This window comes from Salmo trutta, chromosome 1, assembly GCF_901001165.1.
Source record: "Salmo trutta chromosome 1, fSalTru1.1, whole genome shotgun sequence".
Lineage (NCBI taxonomy): Eukaryota > Metazoa > Chordata > Actinopteri > Salmoniformes > Salmonidae > Salmo > Salmo trutta.
In genome coordinates, this window is record NC_042957.1 from 78,145,635 (window position 1) to 78,170,428 (window position 24,794).

The following is a 24,794-nucleotide window of genomic DNA, read 5'->3' on the forward strand; positions in this document are numbered from 1 at the left end:
AGTAGAAAGTTTGCAGCCATCCACTTCCTTATGTCTGAAACACAGGCTTCTAGCGAGGGCAATTTTTGTTTCATTGAAATGTACAGCTGTGTGTCATCCGCATAGCAGTGAAAGTTAACTTTATGTTTTCGAATGACATCCCCAAGAGGTAAAATATATAGTGAAAACAATAGTGGTCCTAAAACGGAACCTTAAGGAACACCGAAATTTACAGTTGATTTGTCAGAGGACAAACCATTCACAGAGACAAACTGATATCTTTCCGACAGATAAGATCTAAACCAGGCCAGAACTTGTCCGGGTAGACCAATTTGGGTTTCCAATCTCTCCAAAAGAATGTGGTGATCGATGGTATCAAAAGCAGCACTAAGGTCTAGGAGCACGAGGACAGATGCAGAGCCTCGGTCTGATGTCATTAAAAGGTCATTTACCACCTTCACAAGTGCAGTCTCAGTGCTATGATGGGGTCTAAAACCAGACTGAAGCGTTTCATATAGATTGTTTGTCTTCAGGAAGGCAGTGAGTTGCTGCGCAACAGCTTTTTCACATTTTTTTGAGAGGAATGGAAGATTCGATATAGGCCGATAGTTTTTTATATTTTCTGGGTCAAAGTTTGGCTTTTTCAAGAGAGGCTTTATTACTGCCACTTTTAGTGAGTTTTTTACACATCCGGTGGATAGAGAGCCATTTATTATGTTCAACATAGGAGGGCCAAGCACAGAAAGCAGCTCTTTCAGTAGTTTGGTTGGAATAGGGTCCAGTATGCAGCTTGAAGGTTTAGAGGCCATGATTATTTTCATCATTGTGTCAAGAGATATAGTTCTAAAACACACGAGTGTCTCCCTTGATCCTAGGTCCTGGTAGAGTTGTGCAGACTCAGGACAACTGAGCTTTGGAGGAATACGCAGATTTAAAGAGGGACAACACCAGGGTCTTCAGTCTCAATGTTGTTGGAGGGAGGGATCTGCAGAGGGACTCTGAACTAGAACAGAAGAATTAGATGTTTCCTAAACAGATTCTTTCTCAACACCAACCGCTGCTAAGAGAAAGAGGAAGCGGTATGTCCCAGAGAACCTTTGAGAAACCCTCTTCATGTCTTTAAACATTTACTAAATTAAATGTTGTTTGGATATATAGATGGTTCTGCATACCATTGGAAACTCAAGTCTTACCTGAAATATATATACACAAATGTATTTGAGGGGATACCTGAAGCAGGAAATTCAGTAGATCTCAATGAGATCTACACAGCGCTCTACATCACAGAGGGTGGAAGTGGAGAGGTCATAACTGGACATGAGGTGAGGCATATTGAGACAACAACCAGGAGACCAGCAAGACCAGAGACATCAATCAAATGCAATGACGTCTTTAAACCCTCAACTGGACGAGGCAAACATATCAGAACTGTGCTGACAAAGGGAGTCGCTGGCATTGGAAAAAGTGTATCTGTGCAGAAGTTCATTCTGGACTGGGCTAGAGGAAACGCAAACCAAGACATTCATTTCATTTTTCCACTCCCTTTTCCAGAGCTGAATTTGATGAAAAAGGAAGAGCATAGCTTTGTTGGCATTGTAGATCATTTTTTTGTAGGTGTGAAAGAATCAGGAATTTTCAAGAACAACAATTTCAAATTTCTGTTTATCTTTGATGGTCTGGATGAGTGCCGACTGCCCCTAGACTTTGAAAATAACAAGAGTTGCCGTGATGTGATAAAGTCAACCTCAGTGGACGTGCTGTTGACAAACCTCATCCACAGGAAGCTGCTTCCCTCTGCTCTCCTCTGGATAACCTCCCGATCTGCAGCAGCCAATCAGATCCCTCCTGACTGTGTTGACCAGGTGACGGAGGTACGAGGGTTTAACGATCCACAGAAGGAAGAGTACTTCAGGAAGAGATTCAGTGATGATGAGGACGTGGCCAGCAAAATAATCACTCACATTAAGACATCAAGGAGCCTCCACATCATGTGCCACATACCGGTCTTCTGTTGGATTTCTGCCACAGTTCTTGAAGACCTGTTGTCTGAAAAGAATACAGGAGAGATACCCAAGAACCTGACTGAGATGTACTCACAATTCTTTGTATTTCAGTCCAAACAGAAGAATGGGAAGTATCATGGACAAGCTAAGATAGTGTCACACTGGAATAAAAGATGATAATGAAAATATGTAAGCTGGCTTTTCAACAGCTTCAAAATGGCAACCTGATCTTCTACAAGTCAGAGCTGGAAGAGTGTGGCATTGATGTCACTGAAGCCTCAGTGTACTCAGGAGTGTGCACACAGATCTTTAGACAGGAGACTAGATTTCCAAGGAGAAGGTGTACTGTTTTGTGCATCTCAGCATACAGGAGTTTCTGGCTCCTGTATATGTCTTTCTCTCATTCAACAACAGAAATCGAAATCTATTATCTAAGACACTGTCAACCACCCAAATGCTTCTCACGCAGTTCAGGTCAATATCGACAATTGAATTCCACAAGCGTGCAGTGGACAAGGCCTTACAGAGTAAGAATGGACACCTGGACTTGTTCCTTCGTTTCCTTCTGGGTCTCTCACTGGAGTCCAATCAGATTCTCTTACGAGGCTAACTGAACGAGAGAACAAGAAGGTCAGAGGACAATGAGGAAACAGTCAAGTACATCAAGGAGAAGATCAGAGAGAATCGTGTGATCATCAAAGTGGCCCCCTTGAACCCTTCAAATGTAATCTCTCTGTCAGGCTGTCCGGCTGTCTGCTCACAGAGGAAGGCTGTGCTTTTCTGGTCTCAGCAATGAGGTTAAACCCCTCACACCTGAGAGAGCTGGATCTGAGTAACAATGACCTGAAGGATTCAGGAGTGAAGCTGCTCCCTGCTGGACTGGAGAATCCCCACTGTAAACTGGAGACTCTGAGGTCAGTAGCCTGTATTAGTTCATCAAGTGATAGTTTATTAGAACCACATATTTTACAATGGACTTTATGTGTTTGGTATCTTTGGAAAGTATTCACTATTCAGACCCCTTGACTTTTTCCACATTATTCAAAAATGTAATAAAAGAGTAATTTAGAAATGTCCTTGTTTTGAAAGAAACGCAAAAAATGTTGTCCATTAAAATAACATCACATTGTTCAGAAATACAGTGTTACATTGTTAATGTTGTAAATGACTATTTTTGCTGGAAATGGCAGATTTTTAATGGAATATCTACATAGGCATTATTATCAGCAACCATCACTCCTGTGTTCCAATGGCACATTGTGTTAGCTAATCCAAGTTTATCATTTTAAAAGGCAGTGTTTGGAGCTCTTTCTTTGTCTCTTTCGAATAGAATCTGAATGTCCGTAATGCGTAATTATTTATTATCAGCAACCATCACTCCTGTGTTCCAATGGCACGTTGTGTTAGCTATTCAAAGTTTATCATTTTAAAAGGCTAATTGATCATTAGAAAACCCTTTTGCAATTATGTTAGCACAGCTGAAAACTGTTGTTCTGATTAAAGAAGAAATAAAACAGGCTTTCTTTAGAGTAGTTGAGTATCTCAAAATGGCCAGAAACAAATAACTTTCTTTTGAAACTTGTCAGTCTATTCTTGTTCTGAGAAATTAAGGCTATTTCCATGCGAGAAATTGCCAAGAAACTGAAGATCTCATACAACGCTGTGTACTACTCCCTTCACAGAACGCCGCAAACTGTCTCTAACCAGAATAGAAAGAAGAGTGGGAGGCCCCGGTGCACAACTGAGCAAGAGGACAAGTACATTTGTCCTCAACTGGCAGCTTCATTAAATAGTCCCTGCAAAACACCAGTCTCAACGTCAACAGTGAAGCGGCGACTCCGGGATGCTGGCCTTCTAGGCAGAGTTGCAAAGAAAAAGCCATATCTCAGACTGGCCAATAAAAATAAAAGATTAAGATGGGCAAAATAACACAGACACTGGACAGAGATATTTGAATTTGTATTTATTAAGGATCCCCATTAGCTGCTGCCAAGGCAACAGTTACTCTTCCTGGGGTCCAGCAACATTAAGGCTGTTCATAACACTTTTCACAACACATTAAGTGTGTTCCCTCAGTCCACATATCTACAATACAAAATCCATGTGTACGTGTGTGTGCATGTCTTATCATGTGTGTCTGTGCCTGTGTGTGTGTGTCTCTTCACAGTCCCCCCTGTTCCATAAGGTATTATAAGGTATAAGCATTATTCTGCAGCATACTGTAAATTATGATACATTGTGGGAAAAAGTTGTGGGAAGGGAAATAATTACTGTAATTTCACCCACAGAATACAGTACCGTACCGTATTTTTGGAGCACCAAAAATCTTTTCACCACTAGAGATTGCATGATATTGTTGTTTCTGGCTCATTAACATACACTATATACAAACGTATGTGGACACTCCTTCAAATTAGTGGATTTGGCTATTTCAGCCACACCCTTTGCTGACAGGTGTGTCAAATCGAGCACACAACCATGCAATCTCCATAGACAAACATTGGCAGTCAATTAGTCACATTTCTGCCCTGCTAGAGCTGCCCAGTCAACTGTAAGTGCTGTTATTGTGAAGTGGAAACGTCTAGGAGCAACAATGCCTCAGCTGTGAAGTGGTAGGCCACATAAGCTCACAGAACAGGACCTCCGAGTGCTGAAGCGCGTAAAAATCGCCTGTCCTCGTGTTGCAACACTCACTACCGAGTTTCAAACTGCCGAACAGCTGCACACAAGCCTAAGATCACCATGCGCAAGGCCAAGCGTTGGCTGGAGTGGTGTAAAGCTCGCCTCCATTGGACTCTGGAGCAGTGGAAACGCATTCTCTGGAGTGATGAATCACGCTTCACCATCTGTCAGTCCGACGGACAAATCTGGGTTTGGCGAATGCCAGGAGAACGCTACATGCCCCAATGCATAGAGCCAACTGTAAAGTTTGGTGGAGGAGGAATAATGGTCTGGGGCTGTTTTTCATGGTTCAGCCTAGGCCCCTTAGTTCCAGTGAAGGGAAATCTTAACACTACAGCATACAATGACATTCTGTGCTTCCAACTTTGTGGCAAAGGTTTGGGGAAGGCCCTTTCCTGTTTCAGCATGACAATGCCCCCGTGCACAATGCAACTTCCATACAGAAATAGTTTGTCGAGATTGGTGTGGAAGAAATTGACTGGCCTGCACAGAACCCTGACCCCAACCCCATCGAACACCTTTGGGATGAATTGGAACGCCGACTGCTAATCCCCCAACATCAGTGACCTCACTAATGTTGTCACTAATATTAAAGTAACAATATTGGATACCATAAAATACGGTAACATACTGTATGTTTTTAGGGTAACTTACAGGCAACTGGACTGAAAAAACAACAGGAACATTTTTACGGTGCATGCTCAACGGAGGAGATTGACTTACATCGGGTTTTGGGCTGAAAAATGTTATTATTAGCGTTTGTTGTCAGTGGCTAGCTTGTTTACTGCAGTCCCTCCTTGTACATAGACTGCTGTCAAGGTAAGGAAACAAATATCTAAATACTTAGTTTAGCTGAATTAAACAAGATGGTCATTAGAACCTCATGTTTTAAAGAAAGTGTGCCTAAACCTATTTGAAAGAAATCAGACGCTATTTGAATCCAGGTCTGTCAGGGACGTGACGTGTTGTTATTAAGAGCATCTGAGAATGAGAAGATAAGGTTGTATTGTCTGGTATTTAGTCAGTGTGTGTGTGGTTAAATAATGTTTAACTCTGCAGGCTGTCAGGCTGTCTGGTCACAGAGGAAGGCTGTGCTTCTCTGGTCTCAGCTCTGAGGTCAAACCCCTCACACCTGAGAGAGCTGGACCTGAGTAACAATCACCCAGGAGACTCAGGAGTCAGACTGCTCTCTGCTGTACTGGAGGATCCACACTGGAGACTGGAGAAACTTGAGTAAATTGATAACTTGTGGGCCAAACATCCAGTTAAATTAGGACAGTGTTTGGAGCTCTTTCTTTGTCTCTTTCTCATAGAATCTGAATGTCCGTAATGCGTAATTATTTTTCTTTTGTGTGTGTGTGTGTGTGTGTGTGTGTGTTTTTAACTGTCTATTTGATTCTCCTTCAGCATTGAAAATGGTGAAAAGTGCAGAATCATACCAGGGCTAAAGAAATGTGAGTATTGGCTGCTGGGAAGAATATCCTATACCCCCTCCCACTGTCTACTAGCTCCCCTCCCATTGGATGAATAAGCTATACCCCCTCCCACTGTTTACTAGCTCCCCTCCCATTGGATGAATAACCTATACTCCCCCTCCCACTGTCTACTAGCTCCCCTCCCATTGGATGAATAACCTATACTCCCCCTCCCACTGTCTACTAGCTCCCCTCCCATTGGATGAATAACCTATACCCCCTCCCACTGTCTACTAGCTCCTCTCCCATTGGATGAATAACCTATACCCCCTACCACTGTCTACTAGCTCCTCTCCCATTGGATGAATAACCTATACCCCCTCCCACTGTCTACTAGCTCCTCTCCCATTGCATGAATAACCTATACCCCCTCCCACTGTCTACTAGCTCCCCTCCCATTGGATGAATAACCTATACCCCCTCCCCACTGTCTACTAGCTCCCCTCCCATTGGATGAATAACCTATACTCCCCCTCCCACTGTCTACTAGCTCCCCTCCCATTGGATGAATAACCTATTCTCCCCCTCCCACTGTCTACTAGCTCCCCTCCCATTGGATGAATAACCTATACTCCCCCTCCCACTGTCTACTAGCTCCCCTCCCATTGGATGAATAACCTATACTCCCCCTCCCACTGTCTACTAGCTCCCCTCCCATTGGATGAATAACCTATACTCCCCCTCCCACTGTCTACTAGCTCCCCTCCCATTGGATGAATAACCTATACTCCCCCTCCCACTGTCTACTAGCTCCCCTCCCATTGGATGAATAACCTATACTCCCCCTCCCACTGTCTACTAGCTCCCCTCCCATTGGATGAATAACCTATACTCCCCCTCCCACTGTCTACTAGCTCCTCTCCCATTGGATGAATAAACTATTAGGGTGTCCACCAATGCAGCCTGTCCCATTAATAAATGAGGGATAACAAATTACAAAAACACTATTCCTTGTGTTTTGAATTTTGATGTGTAGCATATTCTAAACTTGATAGCGTATTGTTTTATTGGTTTCTACTTTCCTAAAACAATAATTGTCTACCTTACGGTTCAGATGTTGGGAGATTTGAGCTTTAAATGTATCAGGGCATTGCATGCATAGACCTATAGGCTGAGGCATCCACTGTATGATATTAATATTACAAAATCTATATAAAAGAAGAGAAGCCCCAGAGAGAGAGAGAGATGCTGGTGACATGCTACAACACCCACATTCTTTATGTCAGATGGCTAATGTGTCTGCTAAACAGATATAGACTCACAGAAGGAGTCTTATTCCTACATTTTTTGTATGTAAATATAAGCATTATATTGTTAGATTATCGAAGTAACTCCTGTCGGCCTAAAACATTCTTCCTCACCTCGAACTGTCGGAGTCAGTTGGAGCGCCAGGGCACACTGCCTTCATATCGTAGACCAGGGCACACTGCCTTCATATCGTAGACCAGGGCACACTGCCTTCATATCATAGACCAGGGCACACTGCCTTCATATCATAGACCAGGGCACACTGCCTTCATATCATAGACCAGGGCACACTGCCTTCATATCATAGACCAGGGCACACTGCCTTCATATCATAGACCAGGGCACACTGCCTTCATATCATAGACCAGGGCACACTGCCTTCATATCATAGACCAGGGCACACTGCCTTCATATCATAGACCAGGGCACACTGCCTTCATATCATAGACCAGGGCACACTGCCTTCATATCATAGACCAGGGCACACTGCCTTCATATCATAGACCAGGGCACACTGCCTTCATATCGTAGACCAGGGCACACTGCCTTCATATCGTAGACCAGGGCACACTGCCTTCATATCGTAGACCAGGGCACACTGCCTTCATATCGTAGACCAGGGCACACTGCCTTCATATCGTAGACCAGGGCACACTGCCTTCATATCGTAGACCAGGGCACACTGCCTTCATATCGTAGACCAGGGCACACTGCCTTCATATCGTAGACCAGGGCACACTGCCTTCATATCGTAGACCAGGACACACTGCCTTCATATCGTAGACCAGGACACACTGCCTTCATATCGTAGACCAGGGCACACTGCCTTCATATCGTAGACCAGGGCACACTGCCTTCATATCATAGACCAGGGCACACTGCCTTCATATCATAGACCAGGGCACACTGCCTTCATATCATAGACCAGGGCACACTGCCTTCATATCATAGACCAGGGCACACTGCCTTCATATCGTAGACCAGGGCACACTGCCTTCATATCGTAGACCAGGGCACACTGCCTTCATATCGTAGACCAGGGCACACTGCCTTCATATCGTAGACCAGGGCACACTGCCTTCATATCATAGACCAGGGCACACTGCCTTCATATCATAGACCAGGGCACACTGCCTTCATATCATAGACCAGGGCACACTGCCTTCATATCATAGACCAGGGCACACTGCCTTCATATCATAGACCAGGGCACACTGCCTTCATATCATAGACCTGCACTATAACAGACTAACAGCCACACCACACCAAACCTTTAGAAACTTTATTAAGGTCATTTCAAAAGTAATCAAGCCATTGTTTATAGGGTAAATACGAGCAGGATTGTTTCGTTCTCAACAGAATGAAACAAAACACGTTTTGCATAGGCTATTAAAATAACTGGTTTAGATGAATAAATAGGACTATAATAATAACAATGATATAAGATTATAATGATAAAACAAATTATTATAAATACGATTTTTGTTAATAACTTAAGTTCCAAAATTGCATCCTAGAGAGTTGATCAGTAGCCTGCATTTGGCCATTGGTGTGGTATTCAAAAATATTCTGTTAAATATCCTTTAAACACTTCTTTATAGAGCCTTTATCAATCTCAAAGAAGAATAATCTAGGGTTTTCTATTCTGGTTAGCCATATTATTGTTAAAATTCCATAGATATGAATTATTGTGTTAATTGACCAGTTTAATCAGGTGTGATAGCTCTGGAACAGCTGGGGGTCCCCGAGGAGAACATGTAGACCCACTGACTAAATCAAGCGTTCTCTATTGACACAAGGCCATATGTGAGTCTTTCACAAAACACTGGCCATAGTCATACATATAACACAATATAACACAACAGATTAGATCAACTGGAATGACACTCACTCACGGTTGCACAATAAGAGCTGTGAGAAAACCTCGCTCCCTTACATTTTAATTATCACTACAGGGCAAAGAACACTTTTGTGAACGGCAAAGAACCATTGAAGTGCTCAAAGGGTTCCATATAGAACCATCACCCATCCCAAAGAACCCTTGAGGAACCCTCTTTTCTTAGTGTGTAGCCCTGTACAGAATTCAGTGAATTGAGTCTAAACGTGGTTCTGTGCACAGAGCCAGGTATCCAATCCAATTGATTTTGTTTGTTTCCATGTAAATTGTACTCTATAACTGACATCTTTCTGGTAAACCACAGGAGGGTTTAGGGTCAGCCGTTATTATGAGCCATCCTCCCCTGGTCACACAATCATCAGACTTGAGATGAAAAGACCCCCAAAAATACATATTGATGCGCAGTCTGTCAGATGTATTAAAGAGGAACTATCGCAAAAACAAACTTTTCCGGTTGACAACGGGCTATGTGGCATCCGTAATAGTCACATCAATTATAGTCCCAAACTTATCCCAAAATACCAGAGACTACAAAAAGGTATTTACAAGCAGTCTGTCTGTCTGATGTCATATTCCATTACATCATCGTCTTCATAAAAGGCCTTGATGATGAACATTCTGATGTGAATGATTTCTAATATTGATCTTCCCTAACAGATGCCTGTGATCTCACACTGGACCCAAACACAGCACACAGACTCCTCTCTCTGTCTGAGGAGAACAGGAAGGTGACATGGAGGAGAGAGGAGCAGCCGTATCCTGATCACCCAGAGAGATTTAACTACAGGGACCAGGTGCTGTGTAGAGAGGGTCTGACTGGGCGCTGTTACTGGGAGGTAGAGAGGAGTGGGAGGGCTCATATAGGAGTGACATATAAAGGAATCAGCAGGAGAGGAGACAGTAATGACTGTGTGCTGGGAGCCAATAACAAGTCCTGGAGTCTGTGGAGTTCCAACGATTGTCACACTGCCTGGCACAATAACAAGGAAGCTGACATACCTGTCCCATCAGCCCACTCCAACAGAGTAGGAGTGTATCTGGACTGGCCAGCCGGCACTCTGTCCTTCTATAGAGTCTCCTCTGACACACTGACCCACCTGTACACATTCACTGAGCCCCTCTATCCAGGGTTTTGGGTTTGGTATGAATCCTCAGTGTCCCTGTGTCAGGTAAAACAGAACAGAACCATATGATAAGGAACACACAAACTCCAGAGGAATTCATTAAAATGTGATTCTGGTTTTATTTTAGGATACATAAAGAGGATTCTTCATAGACAACAATAATTAGAGATCTGCAATAACCTTTAACCTCACAGAACAATGTAAACAAACATAGCAATGCTTCTACTATTGTTAAGGGTTACCAGGAAATCAGCTCTCTATACAATACTGATTGTTAAGGGTTACCAGGAAATCATCTCTCTATACAATACTGATTGTTAAGGGTTACCAGGAAATCAGCTCTCTATACAATACTGATTGGGCTGGTTAACAAGACAGGTATCATCATCACTGTAATCGCCATCACCATCATCATGGCCATATTATAAAGCTTCTACAGAGCTAATGCTGAAGCCTACTCATTGGTGTTACTGCTGCTATTTCAACCTGTCCACAACATTTAAAAAAACAACAACAACAGGCATTCAGAACAACGTAGACACCTTGTGTTGTACATCAATAATGAGTCCAGTCGTTTCATGAGGAAACCGGATGAATATGGCAAGATGCACTACTACGACTACGTCCCAAACAAGTCAGCAAATATAATACATCTTTTTATTAGCGGTCCTGACTGCAAAAACCTGCCTTCAATTTAAACATGGGTATATCTGTAGGTTTGTATGGTTATGTGTTAATAAGTGGGGGTTTAAAATAGACTGTTAGTCCTGACGTACAGCGAGTCTGGAACCCAGGTCTCAATTCCTTCAACCCAAAGGAAGTTCAGGAACAACAACATGCAGACACACTACATCATCTAATATAATATTCTCCTTCACAAAATCCCAATGTCTGGGGTTGAGATAATCCAAGTCAAACGGAAACATAATTGTTCTGTTAAAAAGAGCTAGGACACTCAGAGGACTCACAGAACCCAAACTAGGACATCATCTCAAGGTCAGGGGTTAAAGGTCGGCGTGCGGCGGCCATTTTGTATCATTACAACCTCGTTTAGGTTAGCTTGCTGCTAACCACTCCTGTCAGGTGTGTTTGTTCTAAAATATCTTGCTGTTCCTTCATCTGTTAGGGAGTTGGAGGGTTTGTGTGATATGACCAAAATAAGACTATGTTTTGTGCTTGTGCCTTTTGCAGGCGTATCATTAGGACATTACTGTGACATGAGGAATGCTAGGACTGCCACATGAGCAATGGGACAAATTCAAGTGTGTGTGTGTGTGTGTGTTTGAGTATGTGTTAAAGGGATACTTCAGGATTGTGGCAGTGAGGCCCTTTATCCACTTCCCCAGAGTCAGATGAACTCGTGGATACCATTTTTATGTCTCTGTGTCTAGGTTAAAGGAAGTTAGAGGTAGTTTCACGAGCCAACGTTTCCAGTCATTGCGCTAATGCTAGTTAGCAATTGCGCTAGTTAGCAACTTCCTTCAAACAGCACACAGATACATATAAATGGTATCCACGAGTATCATCTGACTTTGGGGAAGGAGAAAAAAGGCTTCAATCCCGTAGCATCCCTTTAAGTGTCTGCGTTACTGTGTGAACCTCTGTGATAGGTTAAGACTCTTGTGCTTCCTCTCCCCTACACCGCATCCCCAGCTGGTCTTGGCCCATGTTGGTTTGGCCCAGTCCAGTGTGGACGGGACCGGGGCAGGGTTCTAGTTGTGTTCTGCCAGGACGTCGCTGAACACGTTCAGGAACATGTGAACATGGTACTCTTTAAACACCAGAGCAGGACGGAAGCGGATGGACCGTTCTCCACAGCCACCCAGCAGAACACCTGAGAGACAGACAGAGAAGATAGAGGTTACACAGAACATCACCAGCGTGGAGTGTGGATATGAGTGTGTACGCAGGTGTTTCTGTCTATCTGTCCATCCATATCTGTGTGTGTGGGTTGTGTGTTTGTACACGGGCGTGTCCCTATCAATCCATCCATCTTTGTGTGTGTGGGTGTGGGTGGGGGGGTTGTGTGTGAATAGTGTGTCTTACCCTTGTCCCGGGCTTTGAGGATGATGCTGTTGCGTGTGGCGTCATCACGGATGTCGATGGCACAGAATGTCCCCTGTCCCCGAGCACTGCTCAACAGGTTAGGGTACTGGTCCTGAAGGAGAGGCACAGACATTAGCATGCACACACAACGTCTCTGGTACCTGTAGTTGGTAGAGTCTCTGTCTCTAGTACCTGTAGTTGGTAGAGTTTCTGTCTCTGGTACCTGTAGTTGGTAGAGTCTCTGTCTCTAGTACCTGTAGTTGGTAGAGTCTCTGTCTCTGGTACCTGTAGTTGGTAGAGTTTCTGTCTCTGGTACCTGTAGTTGGTAGAGTCTCTGTCTCTAGTACCTGTAGTTGGTAGAGTTTCTGTCTCTAGTACCTGTAGTTGGTAGAGTTTCTGTCTCTGGTACCTGTAGTTGGTAGAGTCTCTGACTCTGGTACCTGTAGTTGGTAGAGTTTCTGTCTCTGGTACCTGTAGTTGGTAGAGTCTCTGTCTCTGGTACCTGTAGTTGGTAGAGTTTCTGTCTCTAGTACCTGTAGTTGGTAGAGTCTTTGTCTCTAGTACCTGTAGTTGGTAGAGTCTTTGGTACCTGTATTTGGTAGAGTTTCTGTCTCTAGTACCTGTAGTTGGTAGAGTCTCTGTCTCTGGTACCTGTAGTTTTATAGAGTCTCTGGTACCTGTAGTTGGTAGAGTCTCTGGTACATGGGGTTGGTAGAGTCTCTGGTACCTGTAGTTGGTAGAGTCTCTGTCTCTGGTACCTGTAGTTGGTAGAGTCTCTAGTACCTGTAGTTGGTAGATTCTCTGGTACCTATAGTTGGTAGAGTCTCTGTCTCTAATACCTGTAGTTGGTAAAGTCTCTGGTACCTGTAGTTGGTAGAGTCTTTGTCTCTGGTACCTGTAGTTGGTAGAGTCTTTGTCTCTAGTACCTGTAGTTGGTAGAGTCTCTAGTACCTGTAGTTGGTAGAGTCTCTAGTACCTATAGTTGGTAGAGTCTCTAGTACCTGTAGTTGGTAGAGTCTCTAGTACCTGTAGTTGGTAGAGTCTCTAGTACCTGTAGTTGGTAGAGTCTCTAGTACCTGTAGTTGGTAGAGTCTCTAGTACCTGTAGTTGGTAGAGTCTCTAGTACCTGTAGTTGGTAGAGTCTCTAGTACCTGTAGTTGGTAGAGTCTCTAGTACCTGTAGTTGGTAGAGTTTCTGGTACCTGTAGTTGGTAGAGTCCCTGTAGCAGAGTCTTCCCAGAGCGGGTCACCTCCTCCAGAAGGTTCTCTCTGCGGATCACGTTCAGAACCTCAGCCAGGAACAGGTTCTTAGACGGGTCACCCATCCACGTGTTAAAGATACGGTAGGCCTGGGAAAGAAAACGCACACAGCCATAATAAGGTTATACATTGTACACGTAAACAAAGTGTGTTTGTGTGTGTGTGCATGTCTGTGTCCTGTGTGTACCTTATACGCCTGTGTGTGTGTGTGTCCTGTGTGTGTGTTACCTTGTCTGCCTGCAGCTCGTCTTTATGGTAAAAACCTCCAGTGAGCATCTTCTTGCTGAAGGAGACGATGTCAGCAGGGTCGTCCATCCCCCAGTGTTCATGAGCCCAGAACTTCCCGGTAGCTCCTCCACCTGTCTGCACCTCATCCAAATGGAACGCACTGCCATGCTGAGAGAGGGGAGAGGAGGGGAAGATGTTTTGTTCCTTCCATGATTGATGGATGGACTTTATTTCAGTGTCACCCCAGACTACCATGTGTTAGGGCTGGGCGATATGACGATATATATCGTGTGATGATAGAGCATAATATGAAACGATAGTCGTTTTTCTATCGTTTATTTCGTTGTGTCACCAATCACACTATTTATGGCAATATTTTTAGTCAATTGGACAACGCTTTGCGTTGTGTAAGGAAATTTGCTACACAAACAAACATGAAAGAGAGTGAATGTGACACAGAGCACAGAGACACGGAGCTCGTACCTAGAAGAGGGGCTACTTCGGTTGCATGGACGTGGTTTGGTTATGAAACGTCTGACACGAACCAGAAAACCATCCACTACTAAATATGCCGCAGGCCGGTCCCGACAACAGGCTCAAACACCACTAACCTCCTTTACCACCTACACAAGAATCACGTGAAACAGTACGGAGAGAGTCTACGGATGAGACCCCAAAAAGTACAGTCGAGGGCTCAAAACAAACCCCCGACTCAGACGTTGCAAGAGGCTTTTGCCCGCGTCACACCATATGGCAAAGAACCATGAAGATGGAAGGAGATAACAGCTGCCGTTACAACTTACATCTGCAAAGACATGGCCCCAATTTACACGGTGGAGAAACGGGGGTTTGGTGAGTTGGTGCTGACACTCCACCCAAGGTACCAAATGCAAATTGATATGTAGATGTGTTAATGCCAAAAATAACATGCAAAACAGGCAAGCGGGCTTGCCTGTATTTTAGACCTATATTTATTTTGTTTGCAACTATAGTTGAAGAGTTTTCTATTTACCTTTCTAGATTTTATACATTAATAATTATATTTTGCTACATGCTTAATTTTAAATTTGCACAAAGGTTGTAAATAAAAGGAGAAATAATCAAATATGAGTAAGTACCTTTTATTTGTTGAGTATAATTCAAAATGTAATAAGAAATAGGCCTTTACATGTGGTCATTTTATATAAACTATTTATTCATTGAATTTACAGAAAATGTGCAATATCGTGATATGTACCGTTATCGGGATATGAAATTACCTATATCGGGATATGAGATTTTGGCCATATTGCCCAGCCCTACTTTGTGTATGACTCTAATCCCCTCCCTCCCTCTCCAGACTACCTTGTTTATGACTCTAATCCCCTCTCTCTCCAGACTACCTTGTTTATGACTCTAATCCCCTCTCTCTCCAGACTACCTTGTGTATGACTCTCATCCCCTCCCTCCCTCTCCAGACTACCTTGTTAATGACTCTCATCCCCTCCCTCTCTCTCCAGACTACCTTGTGTATGACTCTCATCCCCTCCCTCCCTCTCCAGACTACCTTGTGTATGACTCTCATCCCCTCCCTCCCTCTCCAGACTACCTTGTTAATGACTCTCATCCCCTTCCTCCCTCTCCAGACTACCTTGTGTATGACTCTCATCCCCTCCCTCCCTCTCCAGACTACCTTGTTAATGACTCTCATCCCCTCCCTCCCTCTCCAGACTACCTTGTTAATGACTCTCATCCCCTCCCTCCCTCTCCAGACTACCTTGTGTATGACTCTCATCCCCTCCCTCCCTCTCCAGACTACCTTGTTAATGACTCTCATCCCCTCCCTCTCTCTCCAGACTACCTTGTTAATGACTCTCATCCCCTCCCTCTCTCTCCAGACTACCTTGTGTATGACTCTCATCCCCTCCCTCCCTCTCCAGACTACCTTGTTAATGACTCTCATCCCCTCCCTCTCTCTCCAGACTACCTTGTTAATGACTCTCATCCCCTCCCTCCCTCTCCAGACTACCTTGTGTATGACTCTCACCCCCTTCCTCCCTCTCCAGACTACCTTGTGTATGACTCTCATCCCCTCCCTCTCTCTCCAGACTACCTTGTGTATGACTCTCACCCCCTTCCTCCCTCTCCAGACTACAGTGGCTTGTGAAAGTATTCACCCCTTTGGCATTTTTCCTATTTTGTTGCCTTACAACCTGGAATTAAAATAGATTTTTGGGGAGTTTGTATCATTTGATTTACACAACATGCCTACCACTTTGAAGATGCAAAATATTTTTCATTGTGAAACAGACAAGAAATAAGACAAACTGAAAACTTGAACGTGCATAACTATTCACCCCCCCAAAATCAATACTTTGTAGAGGCACCTTTTGCAGTAATTACAGCTGCAAGGTATTGGGGTATGTCTCCATAAGCTTAGCACATCTAGCCACTGGGATTTTTGCCCATTCTTCAAGGCAAAACTGTTACAGCTCCTTCAAGTTGGATGGATTCCGCTGGTGTACAGCAATCTTTAAGTCATACCACAGATTCTCAACTGGATTGAGGTCTGGGCTTTGACTAGGCCATTCCAAGACATTTAAATGTTTCTCCTTAAACCACTCGAGTGTTGCTTTAGCAGTATGCTTAGGGTCATTGTCCTGCTGGAAGGTGAACCTCCGTCCCAGTCTCAAATCTCTGGAAGACAAACAGGTTTTCCTCAAGAATTTCCCTGTATTTAGCGCCATCCATCATTCCTTCAATTCTGACCAGTTTCCCAGCCCCTGCCGATGAAAAACACCCCCACAGTGTGCTGCCACCACCATGCTTCACTGTGGGGATGGTATTCTCGGGTGATGAGAGGTGTTGGGTCTGCGCCAGAAATAGCATTTTCCTTGATGGCCAAAAAGCTCAATTTTAGTCTCATCTGACCAGAGTAAAATATGTTTGGGGAGTCTCCCACATGCCTTTTGGCGAACACCAAACGTGTTTGCTTATTTCTTTCTTTAAGCAATGGCTTTTTTTCTGGCCACTCTTCCGTAAAGCCCAGCTCTGTGGAGTGTATGGCTTAAAGTGGTCCTATGGACAGATACTCCAATCTCCGCTGTGGAGCTTTGCAGCTCCTTCAGGGTTATCTTTGGTCTCTTTGTTGCCTCTCTGATTAATGCCCTCCTTGCCTGGTCCGTGAGTTTTGGTGGGCGGCCCTCTCTTGGCAGGTTTGTTGTGGTGCCATATTCTTTCAATTTTTTAATAATGGATTTAAATGGTGCTCTGTGGGATGTTCAAAGTTTCTGATATTTTTTTGTAACCCAATCCTGATCTGTACTTCTCCACAACTTTGTCCCTGACCTGTTTGGAGAGCTCCTTGGACTTCATGGTGCCTTGCTTGGTGGTGTTGCAGACTCTGGGGCCTTTCAGAACAGGTGTGTATATATATACTGAGATCATGTGACAGATCATGTGACACTTAGATTGCACACAGGTGGACTTTATTTAACTAATTATTTGACTTCTGAAGGTAATTGGTTGCACCAGATCTTATTTAGGGGCTTCATAGCAAAGGGGGTGAATACATATGCACAAACCATTTTTCCGTTTTTTATTTTTTAGACTTTTTTGAAACAAGTTTTTTTTTTCCATTTCACTTCACCAATTTGGACTATTTTGTGTTTGTCCATTACATGAAATCCAAATAAAAATCCATTTAAATTCCAGGTTGTAATGCAACAAAATAGGAAAAACGCCAAGGGGGGTGAATACTTTTGCAAGGCTCTGTACCTTGTATTTGAGTCTCACCCCTTCCTCCCTCTCCAGACAACCTTGTGTATGACTCTCATCCCCTTCCTCCCTCTCCAGACTACCTTGTGTATGACTCTCCCCCCCTCTCTCTCCAGACTACTTGTGTATGACTCTCCCCCCTCTCTCTCCAGACTACCTTGTGTATGACTCTCCCCCCTCCACACTCTCCTCCCTCTCTCTCCAGACTACCTTGTGTATGACTCTCCCCCCCTCCACACTCTCCTCCCTCTCTCTCCAGACTACCTTGTGTATGACTCTCCCCCCTCCACACTCTCCTCCCTCTCTCTCCAGACTACCTTGTGTATGACTCTCCCCCTCCACACTCTCCTCCCTCTCTCTCCAGCCAACCTTGTGTATGACTCTCCCCCCTCCACACACTCCTCCCTCTCTCTCCAGACTACCTTGTGTATGACTCTCCCCCCCTCCACACTCTCCTCCCTCTCTCTCCAGACTACCTTGTGTATGACTCTCCCCCCTCCACACTCTCCTCCCTCTTTCTCCAGACTACCTTGTGTATGACTCTCCCCCCTCCACACTCTCCTCCCTCTCTCTCCAGACTACCTTGTGTATGACTCTCCCCCCTCCACACTCTCCTCCCTCTCTCTCCAGACTACCTTGTGTATGACTCTCCCCCCTCCACACTCTCCTCCCTCTCTCTCCAGACTACCTTGTGTATGACTCTCCCCCCTCCACACTCTCCTCCCTCTCTCTCCAGACTACCTTGTGTATGACTCTCCCCCCTCCACACTCTCCAGCCAACCTTGCGTGCGATGTTCCGTAGCTTCTTGAAGAAGTCCGGTGTTGCGTGGTTGTCTCCTCCCTCAGCCTGGATGGGTTCAATCACTATCCCAGCCACCGGCCGGCCCTTCTGACGCCACTGGACTATCAGGTCCTCTACCTGGTACGCACGCACGCACGCACGCACGCACGCACGCACGCACACACACACACACACACACACACACACACACACACACACACACACACACAGGTCAAAATACCTGCAGCAGCGGTTTGAGGCACTCGCCACGATCCAAGCCACCCCAGTCTGTGGCCAATTTGTGACCAAGATCAGAAACCAGGAAGCATTGGTGCACTGTGCTTTTTGAGAGCCCACAGGTACAGCCTATAGCCTATGATTTTGTTTGTTAGTTTGTTTGATACGGGGTAGGCCCACCAGGTTGTTTTACGTAGCCTATAGCCTAAGTTGTGTGTAGAATGCTTTTCTACATTTGTTTGGCTGGGTCTTGAGAATAAGTCAGCTACAATCACAGTAACCTACCTATATTTACTCTGTTTCTGACAGAGTCTGTTTTTGACCCAGAGACCCATGGGGCAGTGCCTACATTGGCCCAGCGTTGTCCGGGTTAGGGAAGGGTTTGGCCGGCAGGGATATCCTTATCCCATCGCGCTCTAGCGACTCCTGTGGCGGGCTGGGCGCAGTGCACGCTGACACGGTCGCCAGGTGTACGATGTTTCCTCCGACACGTTGGTGCGGCTGGCTTCCGGGTTAAGTGGGTATTGTGTCAAGAAGCAGTGCGGCTTGGTTGGGTCATGTTTCGGAGGACGCACGGCTCTCGACCTTCACCTCTCCCAAGTCCGTACGGGAGTTGCAGCGATGAGACAAGACAGTAACTAACAATTGGACACCACGAAATTGGGGAGAAAAATAATGGGAGAACAGGGTGTCTTTTAATGAACTCAAATTGAACAAGAAAGTTTTGTGAAAATGAAAAAGAGATAATGGTGTAGAGTAATAAAGGAAAACAGTATTGTCTCGAGGTCTGGACTTGTTAACATCTTATTATACAGTCCAAGTTTGTGTAGCAAAAGGCTCACGTTTCATTATTTTATTCCGTGGCTAAATGCATTTTTAAAAACAAAGTCTTGAGAGATTATCATTGACTTTATTGCTAGAAATATGCCTACCATAGATTTTTAGGCTAACAAATGCTAACAACTGATAACGAATGCTAACAAGTAAATGTTATCTTTTATATGAAACATAGCCAAACTTAGAATGGTGTACGATTCACAGTGGGTTTAGATACGCGGGCAATTGATAAACCACAGCGCTATCCATGGTACTGAATCTCCGCTACATCGGTTTGATTAGCGGAGAATCAGAAAAGTTCCCTCTGAATAAATCACCACAACAAGAGAAATAAAAAAACTGCCACAACCTTCCCTGATTCCCCCGATAGCCAGGTGTAAGGAGAGAGAAAAGGACCAAGCTTCATCTTTCAGTTAAAGGTAGGCTAAAATAAATTGAATTTTCACTAGACTGTAATAACGTCATCATAATTTACTAGTCGGCCAACAGTGGTTCATAGACCTACATTAAAACTAGCCTATACCAGTCAGTGGTTCATAGACCTACATTAAAACTAGACTATACCAGTCAGTGGTTCATAGACCTACATTAAAACTAGACTATACCAGTCAGTGGTTCATAGACCTACATTAAAACTAGACTATACCAGTCAGTGGTTCATAGACCTACATTAAAACTAGACTATACCAGTCAGTGGTACATAGACCTACATTAAAACTAGACTATACCAGTCAGTCAACAGTGGTTCATAGACCTACATTAAAACTAGACTATACCAGTCAGTGGTTCATAGACCTGCATTAAAACTAGACTATACCAGTCAGACAACAGTGGTTCATAGACCTACATTAAAACTAGACTATACCAGTCAGTGGTACATAGACCTACATTAAAACTAGACTATACCAGTCAGTGGTTCATAGACCTACATTAAAACTAGTCTATACCAGTCAGTCAACAGTGGTACATAGACCTACATTAAAACTAGACTATACCAGTCAGTGGTTCATAGACCTACATTAAAACTAGACTATACCAGTCAGTGGTTCATAGACCTACATTAAAACTAGACTATACCAGTCAGACAACAGTGGTACATAGACCTACATTAAAACTAGACTATACCAGTCAGTGGTTCATAGACCTGCATTAAAACTAGACTATACCAGTCAGACAACAGTGGTACATAGACCTACATTAAAACTAGACTATACCAGTCAGTGGTTCATAGACCTACATTAAAACTAGACTATACCAGTCAGTGGTTCATAGACCTACATTAAAACTAGACTATACCAGTCAGTGGTTCATAGACCTACAGTGAGGGAAAAAAGTATTTGATCCCCTGCAGATTTTGTACGTTTGCCCACTTACAAGGAAATTATCAGTCTATAATTTTAATAGTAGGTTTATTTGAACAGTGAGAGACAGAATAACAACAAAAAAATCCAGAAAAACGCATGTCAAAAATGTTATAAAATTATTAGCATTTTAATGACGGAAATAAGTATTTGCCCCCCTCTGGAAAACATGACATAGTACTTGGTGGCAAAACCCTTGTTGGCAATCACAGAGGTCAGACATTTCTTGTAGTTGAATACCAGGTTTGCAATCATCTCAGGAGGGATTTTGTCCCACTCCTCTTTGCAGATCTTCTCCAAGTCATTAAGGTTTTGAGGCTGACGTTTGGAAACTCGAACCTTCAGATCACTCCACAGATTTTCTATGGGATTAAGGTCTGGAGACTGGCTAGGCCACTCCAGGACCTTAATGTGCTTCTTCTTGAGCCCCTCTGTTGCCTTGGCCATGTGTTTTGGGTCATTGTCATGCTAGAATACCCATCCACGACCCATTTTCAATGCCCTGGCAGAGGGAAGGAGGTTCTCACCCAAGATTTGACGGTACATGGCCCCGTCCATCGTCCCTTTGATGCGGTGAAGTTGTCCTGTCCCCTTAGCAGAAAAACACCCCCAAAGTACAATGTTTCCACCTCCATGTTTGACGGTGGGGATGGTGTTCTTGGGGTCATAGGCAGCATTCCTCCTCCTCCAAACACGGCGAGTTGAGTTGATGCCAAAGAGCTCCATTTTGGTCTCATCTGACTTTCACTTTCACCCAGTTGTCCTCTGAATCATTCAGATGTTCATTGGCAAACTTCAGATGGGCATGTATTCTTGAGCAGGGGGACATTGCGGGCGCTGCAGGATTTCAGTCCTTCACGCAGTAGTGTGTTACCAATTGTTTTCTTGGTGACTATGTTCCCAGCTGCCTTGAGATCGTTGACAAGATCCTCCCGTGTAGTTCTGGGCTGACTCCTCACCGTTCACATGATCATTGCAACTCCACGAGGTGAGATCTTGCATAGAGCCACAGGCAGAGGGAGATTGACAGTTATTTTGTGTTTCTTCCATTTGCGAATAATCGCACCAAATGTTGTCACCTCACCAAGCTGCTTGGTGATGGTCTTGTAGCCCATTCCAGCCTTGTGTAGGTCTACAATCTTGTCCCTGACATCCTTGGAGAGCTCTTTGGTCTTGGCCATGGTGGAGAGTTTGGAATCTGATTGATTGATTGCTTCTGTGGACAGGTGTCTTTTACACAGGTAACAAGCTGAGATTAGGAGCACTCCCTTTAACAGTGTGCTCCTAATCTCAGCTCGTTACCTGTATAAAAGACACCTGGGAGCCAGAAATCTTTCTGATTGAGAGGGGGTCAAATACTTATTTCCCTCATTAAAATGCAAATCAATTTATAACATTTTTGACATGCTTTTTTCTGGATTTTTTTGTTGTTATTCTGTCTCTCACTGTTCAAATAAACCTACCATTAAAATTATAGACTGATCATTTCTGTGTCAGTGGGCAAACGTACAAAATCAGCAGGGGATCAAATACTTTTCCCCCTCACTATACATTAAAACTAGACTATACCAGTCAGTGGTTCATAGACCTACATTAAAACTATCAACCAAATAGTGTGGTGACTTCAATAGACTTTGAGACAGATTCAATTGAATCAATGTGTCTATTTCTCCATTTACAGTGGTATAATTATGTGTCTTTCTCCATTTACAGTGGTATAATCATGTGTCTATTTCTCCATTTACAGTGGTATAATTATGTGTCTTTCTCCATTTACAGTGGTATAATCATGTCAGTTTTGTTTTTGGGCTGGAATTATATGCTTTTAAAATAGCACTTCCAGTTTGAAAGGGAATACCGGGAAAATTGGTAGATTCTCAGGAAAATATTCAATCCTAACACACACACACACACACACACACACACACACACACACACACACACACACACACACACACACACCTCCTCCAGGCAGCGGGCCTCTTCCTGTGCGTTCTCCCGTGTGAACTCCTCCAGAGGGTACTTCAGTTTAGGGAAGGGAGCGATCGGCCAATCAAATGACGGCACATCCAGCTTGTGGATGGCCTTGGAGTGCGTCGTTGCCAAGCAACCTGAAAACAGATCAGACATGGTGAGTTGTTGTTTTTAAGGAGTGGGGCAGTCCTACCCTCGTTCGAGCATCCTGATCCTGCGAGGTTACATTCTGTTACGCTACCGTAAAACTAAACAAGAGCGCAGGATGGTGGATGTTAACTGACTTGTCTAGTTAAATAAAGGTTCAATAATAAAATATAAAAAACATCGGGATAGGGAAGTCCTCAGGATGGTGGATAGGATAGGGCAGTCTTTAGGATGGTGGATAGGATAGGGAAGTCCTCAGGATGGTGGATAGGATAGGGAAGTCCTCAGGATGGTGGATAGGATAGGGAAGTCCTCAGGATGGTGGATAGGATAGGGAAGTCCTCAGGATGGTGGATAGGATAGGGAAGTCCTCAGGATGGTGGATAGGATAGGGAAGTCCTCAGGATGGTGGATAGGATAGGGAAGTCCTCAGGATGGTGGATAGGATAGGGAAGTCCTCAGGATGGTGGATAGGATAGGGAAGTCCTCAGGATGGTGGATAGGATAGGGAAGTCCTCAGGATGGTGGATAGGATAGGGAAGTCCTCAGGATGGTGGATAGGATAGGGAAGTCCTCAGGATGGTGGATAGGATAGGGAAGTCCTCAGGATGGTGGATAGGATAGGGCAGTCCTCAGGATGGTGGATAGGATAGGGCAGTCCTCAGGATGGTGGATCAGGAAGTCCTCAGGATGGTGGATAGGATAGGGAAGTCCTCAGGATGGTGGATAGGATAGGGAAGTCCTCAGGATGGTGGATAGGATAGGGAAGTCCTCAGGATGGTGGACCAGGAAGTCCTCAGGATGGTGGACCAGGAAGTCCTCAGGATGGTGGACCAGGAAGTCCTCAGGATGGTGGACCAGGAAGTCCTCAGGATGGTGGATCAGGATAGAGCTGTCCTCAGAATGGTGGATCAGGACAGAGCTGTCCTCAGAACGGTGGATCAGGATAGAGCTGTCCTCAGAATGGTGGATCAGGATAGAGCTGTCCTCAGAATGGTGGATCAGGATAGAGCTGTCCTCAGAACGGTGGATCAGGATAGAGCTGTCCTCAGAATGGTGGATCAGGATAGAGCTGTCCTCAGAATGGTGGATCAGGATAGAGCTGTCCTCAGAATGGTGGATCAGGATAGAGCAGTCCTCAGAATGGTGGATCAGGATAGAGCTGTCCTCAGAATGGTGGATCAGGATAGAGCAGTCCTCAGAATGGTGGATCAGGATAGAGCAGTCCTCAGAATGGTGGATCAGGATAGAGCAGTCCTCAGAATGGTGGATCAGGATAGAGCTGTCCTCAGAATGGTGGATCAGGATAGAGCTGTCCTCAGAATGGTGGATCAGGATAGAGCAGTCCTCAGAATGGTGGATCAGGATAGAGCTGTCCTCAGAATGGTGGATCAGGATAGAGCTGTCCTCAGAACGGTGGATCAGGATAGAGCTGTCCTCAGAATGGTGGATCAGGATAGAGCTGTCCTCAGAATGGTGGATCAGGATAGAGCTGTCCTCAGAATGGTGGATCAGGATAGAGCAGTCCTCAGAATGGTGGATCAGGATAGAGCTGTCCTCAGAATGGTGGATCAGGATAGAGCAGTCCTCAGAATGGTGGATCAGGATAGAGCAGTCCTCAGAATGGTGGATCAGGATAGAGCAGTCCTCAGAATGGTGGATCAGGATAGAGCTGTCCTCAGAATGGTGGATCAGGATAGAGCTGTCCTCAGAATGGTGGATCAGGATAGAGCAGTCCTCAGAATGGTGGATCAGGATAG

General features: G+C 44.5%; 2 protein-coding genes across 2 annotated transcripts in view; one reads left to right on the plus strand and one right to left on the minus strand.

The window, feature by feature from the left end:
• The first annotated feature begins 1,296 nt into the window (after positions 1-1,296).
• LOC115199695 (stonustoxin subunit beta-like) lies at positions 1,297-10,492 on the plus strand. The gene is made up of 3 exons (XM_029762048.1): positions 1,297-1,301; positions 1,760-1,923; positions 9,942-10,492. Exons 1-3 carry the CDS (start codon positions 1,297-1,299, stop codon positions 10,475-10,477), a joined length of 705 nt encoding a protein of 234 aa, XP_029617908.1. The 3' UTR covers positions 10,478-10,492.
• Positions 10,493-10,503: 11 nt separating this feature from the next.
• The window catches only part of LOC115208398 (4-aminobutyrate aminotransferase, mitochondrial), a 56,103-nt gene continuing 41,812 nt past the window's right edge, over positions 10,504-24,794 (minus strand). The window contains exons 11-16 of the mRNA XM_029776432.1: positions 22,876-23,024; positions 18,479-18,616; positions 13,942-14,109; positions 13,656-13,802; positions 12,455-12,566; positions 10,504-12,242 (exon numbers count right to left, since the gene is read on the minus strand). Coding sequence (XP_029632292.1) covers positions 12,121-12,242; positions 12,455-12,566; positions 13,656-13,802; positions 13,942-14,109; positions 18,479-18,616; positions 22,876-23,024 — 836 coding nt within the window. The 3' untranslated portion in view covers positions 10,504-12,120. The remainder of the gene's footprint in view (positions 12,243-12,454; positions 12,567-13,655; positions 13,803-13,941; positions 14,110-18,478; positions 18,617-22,875; positions 23,025-24,794) is intronic.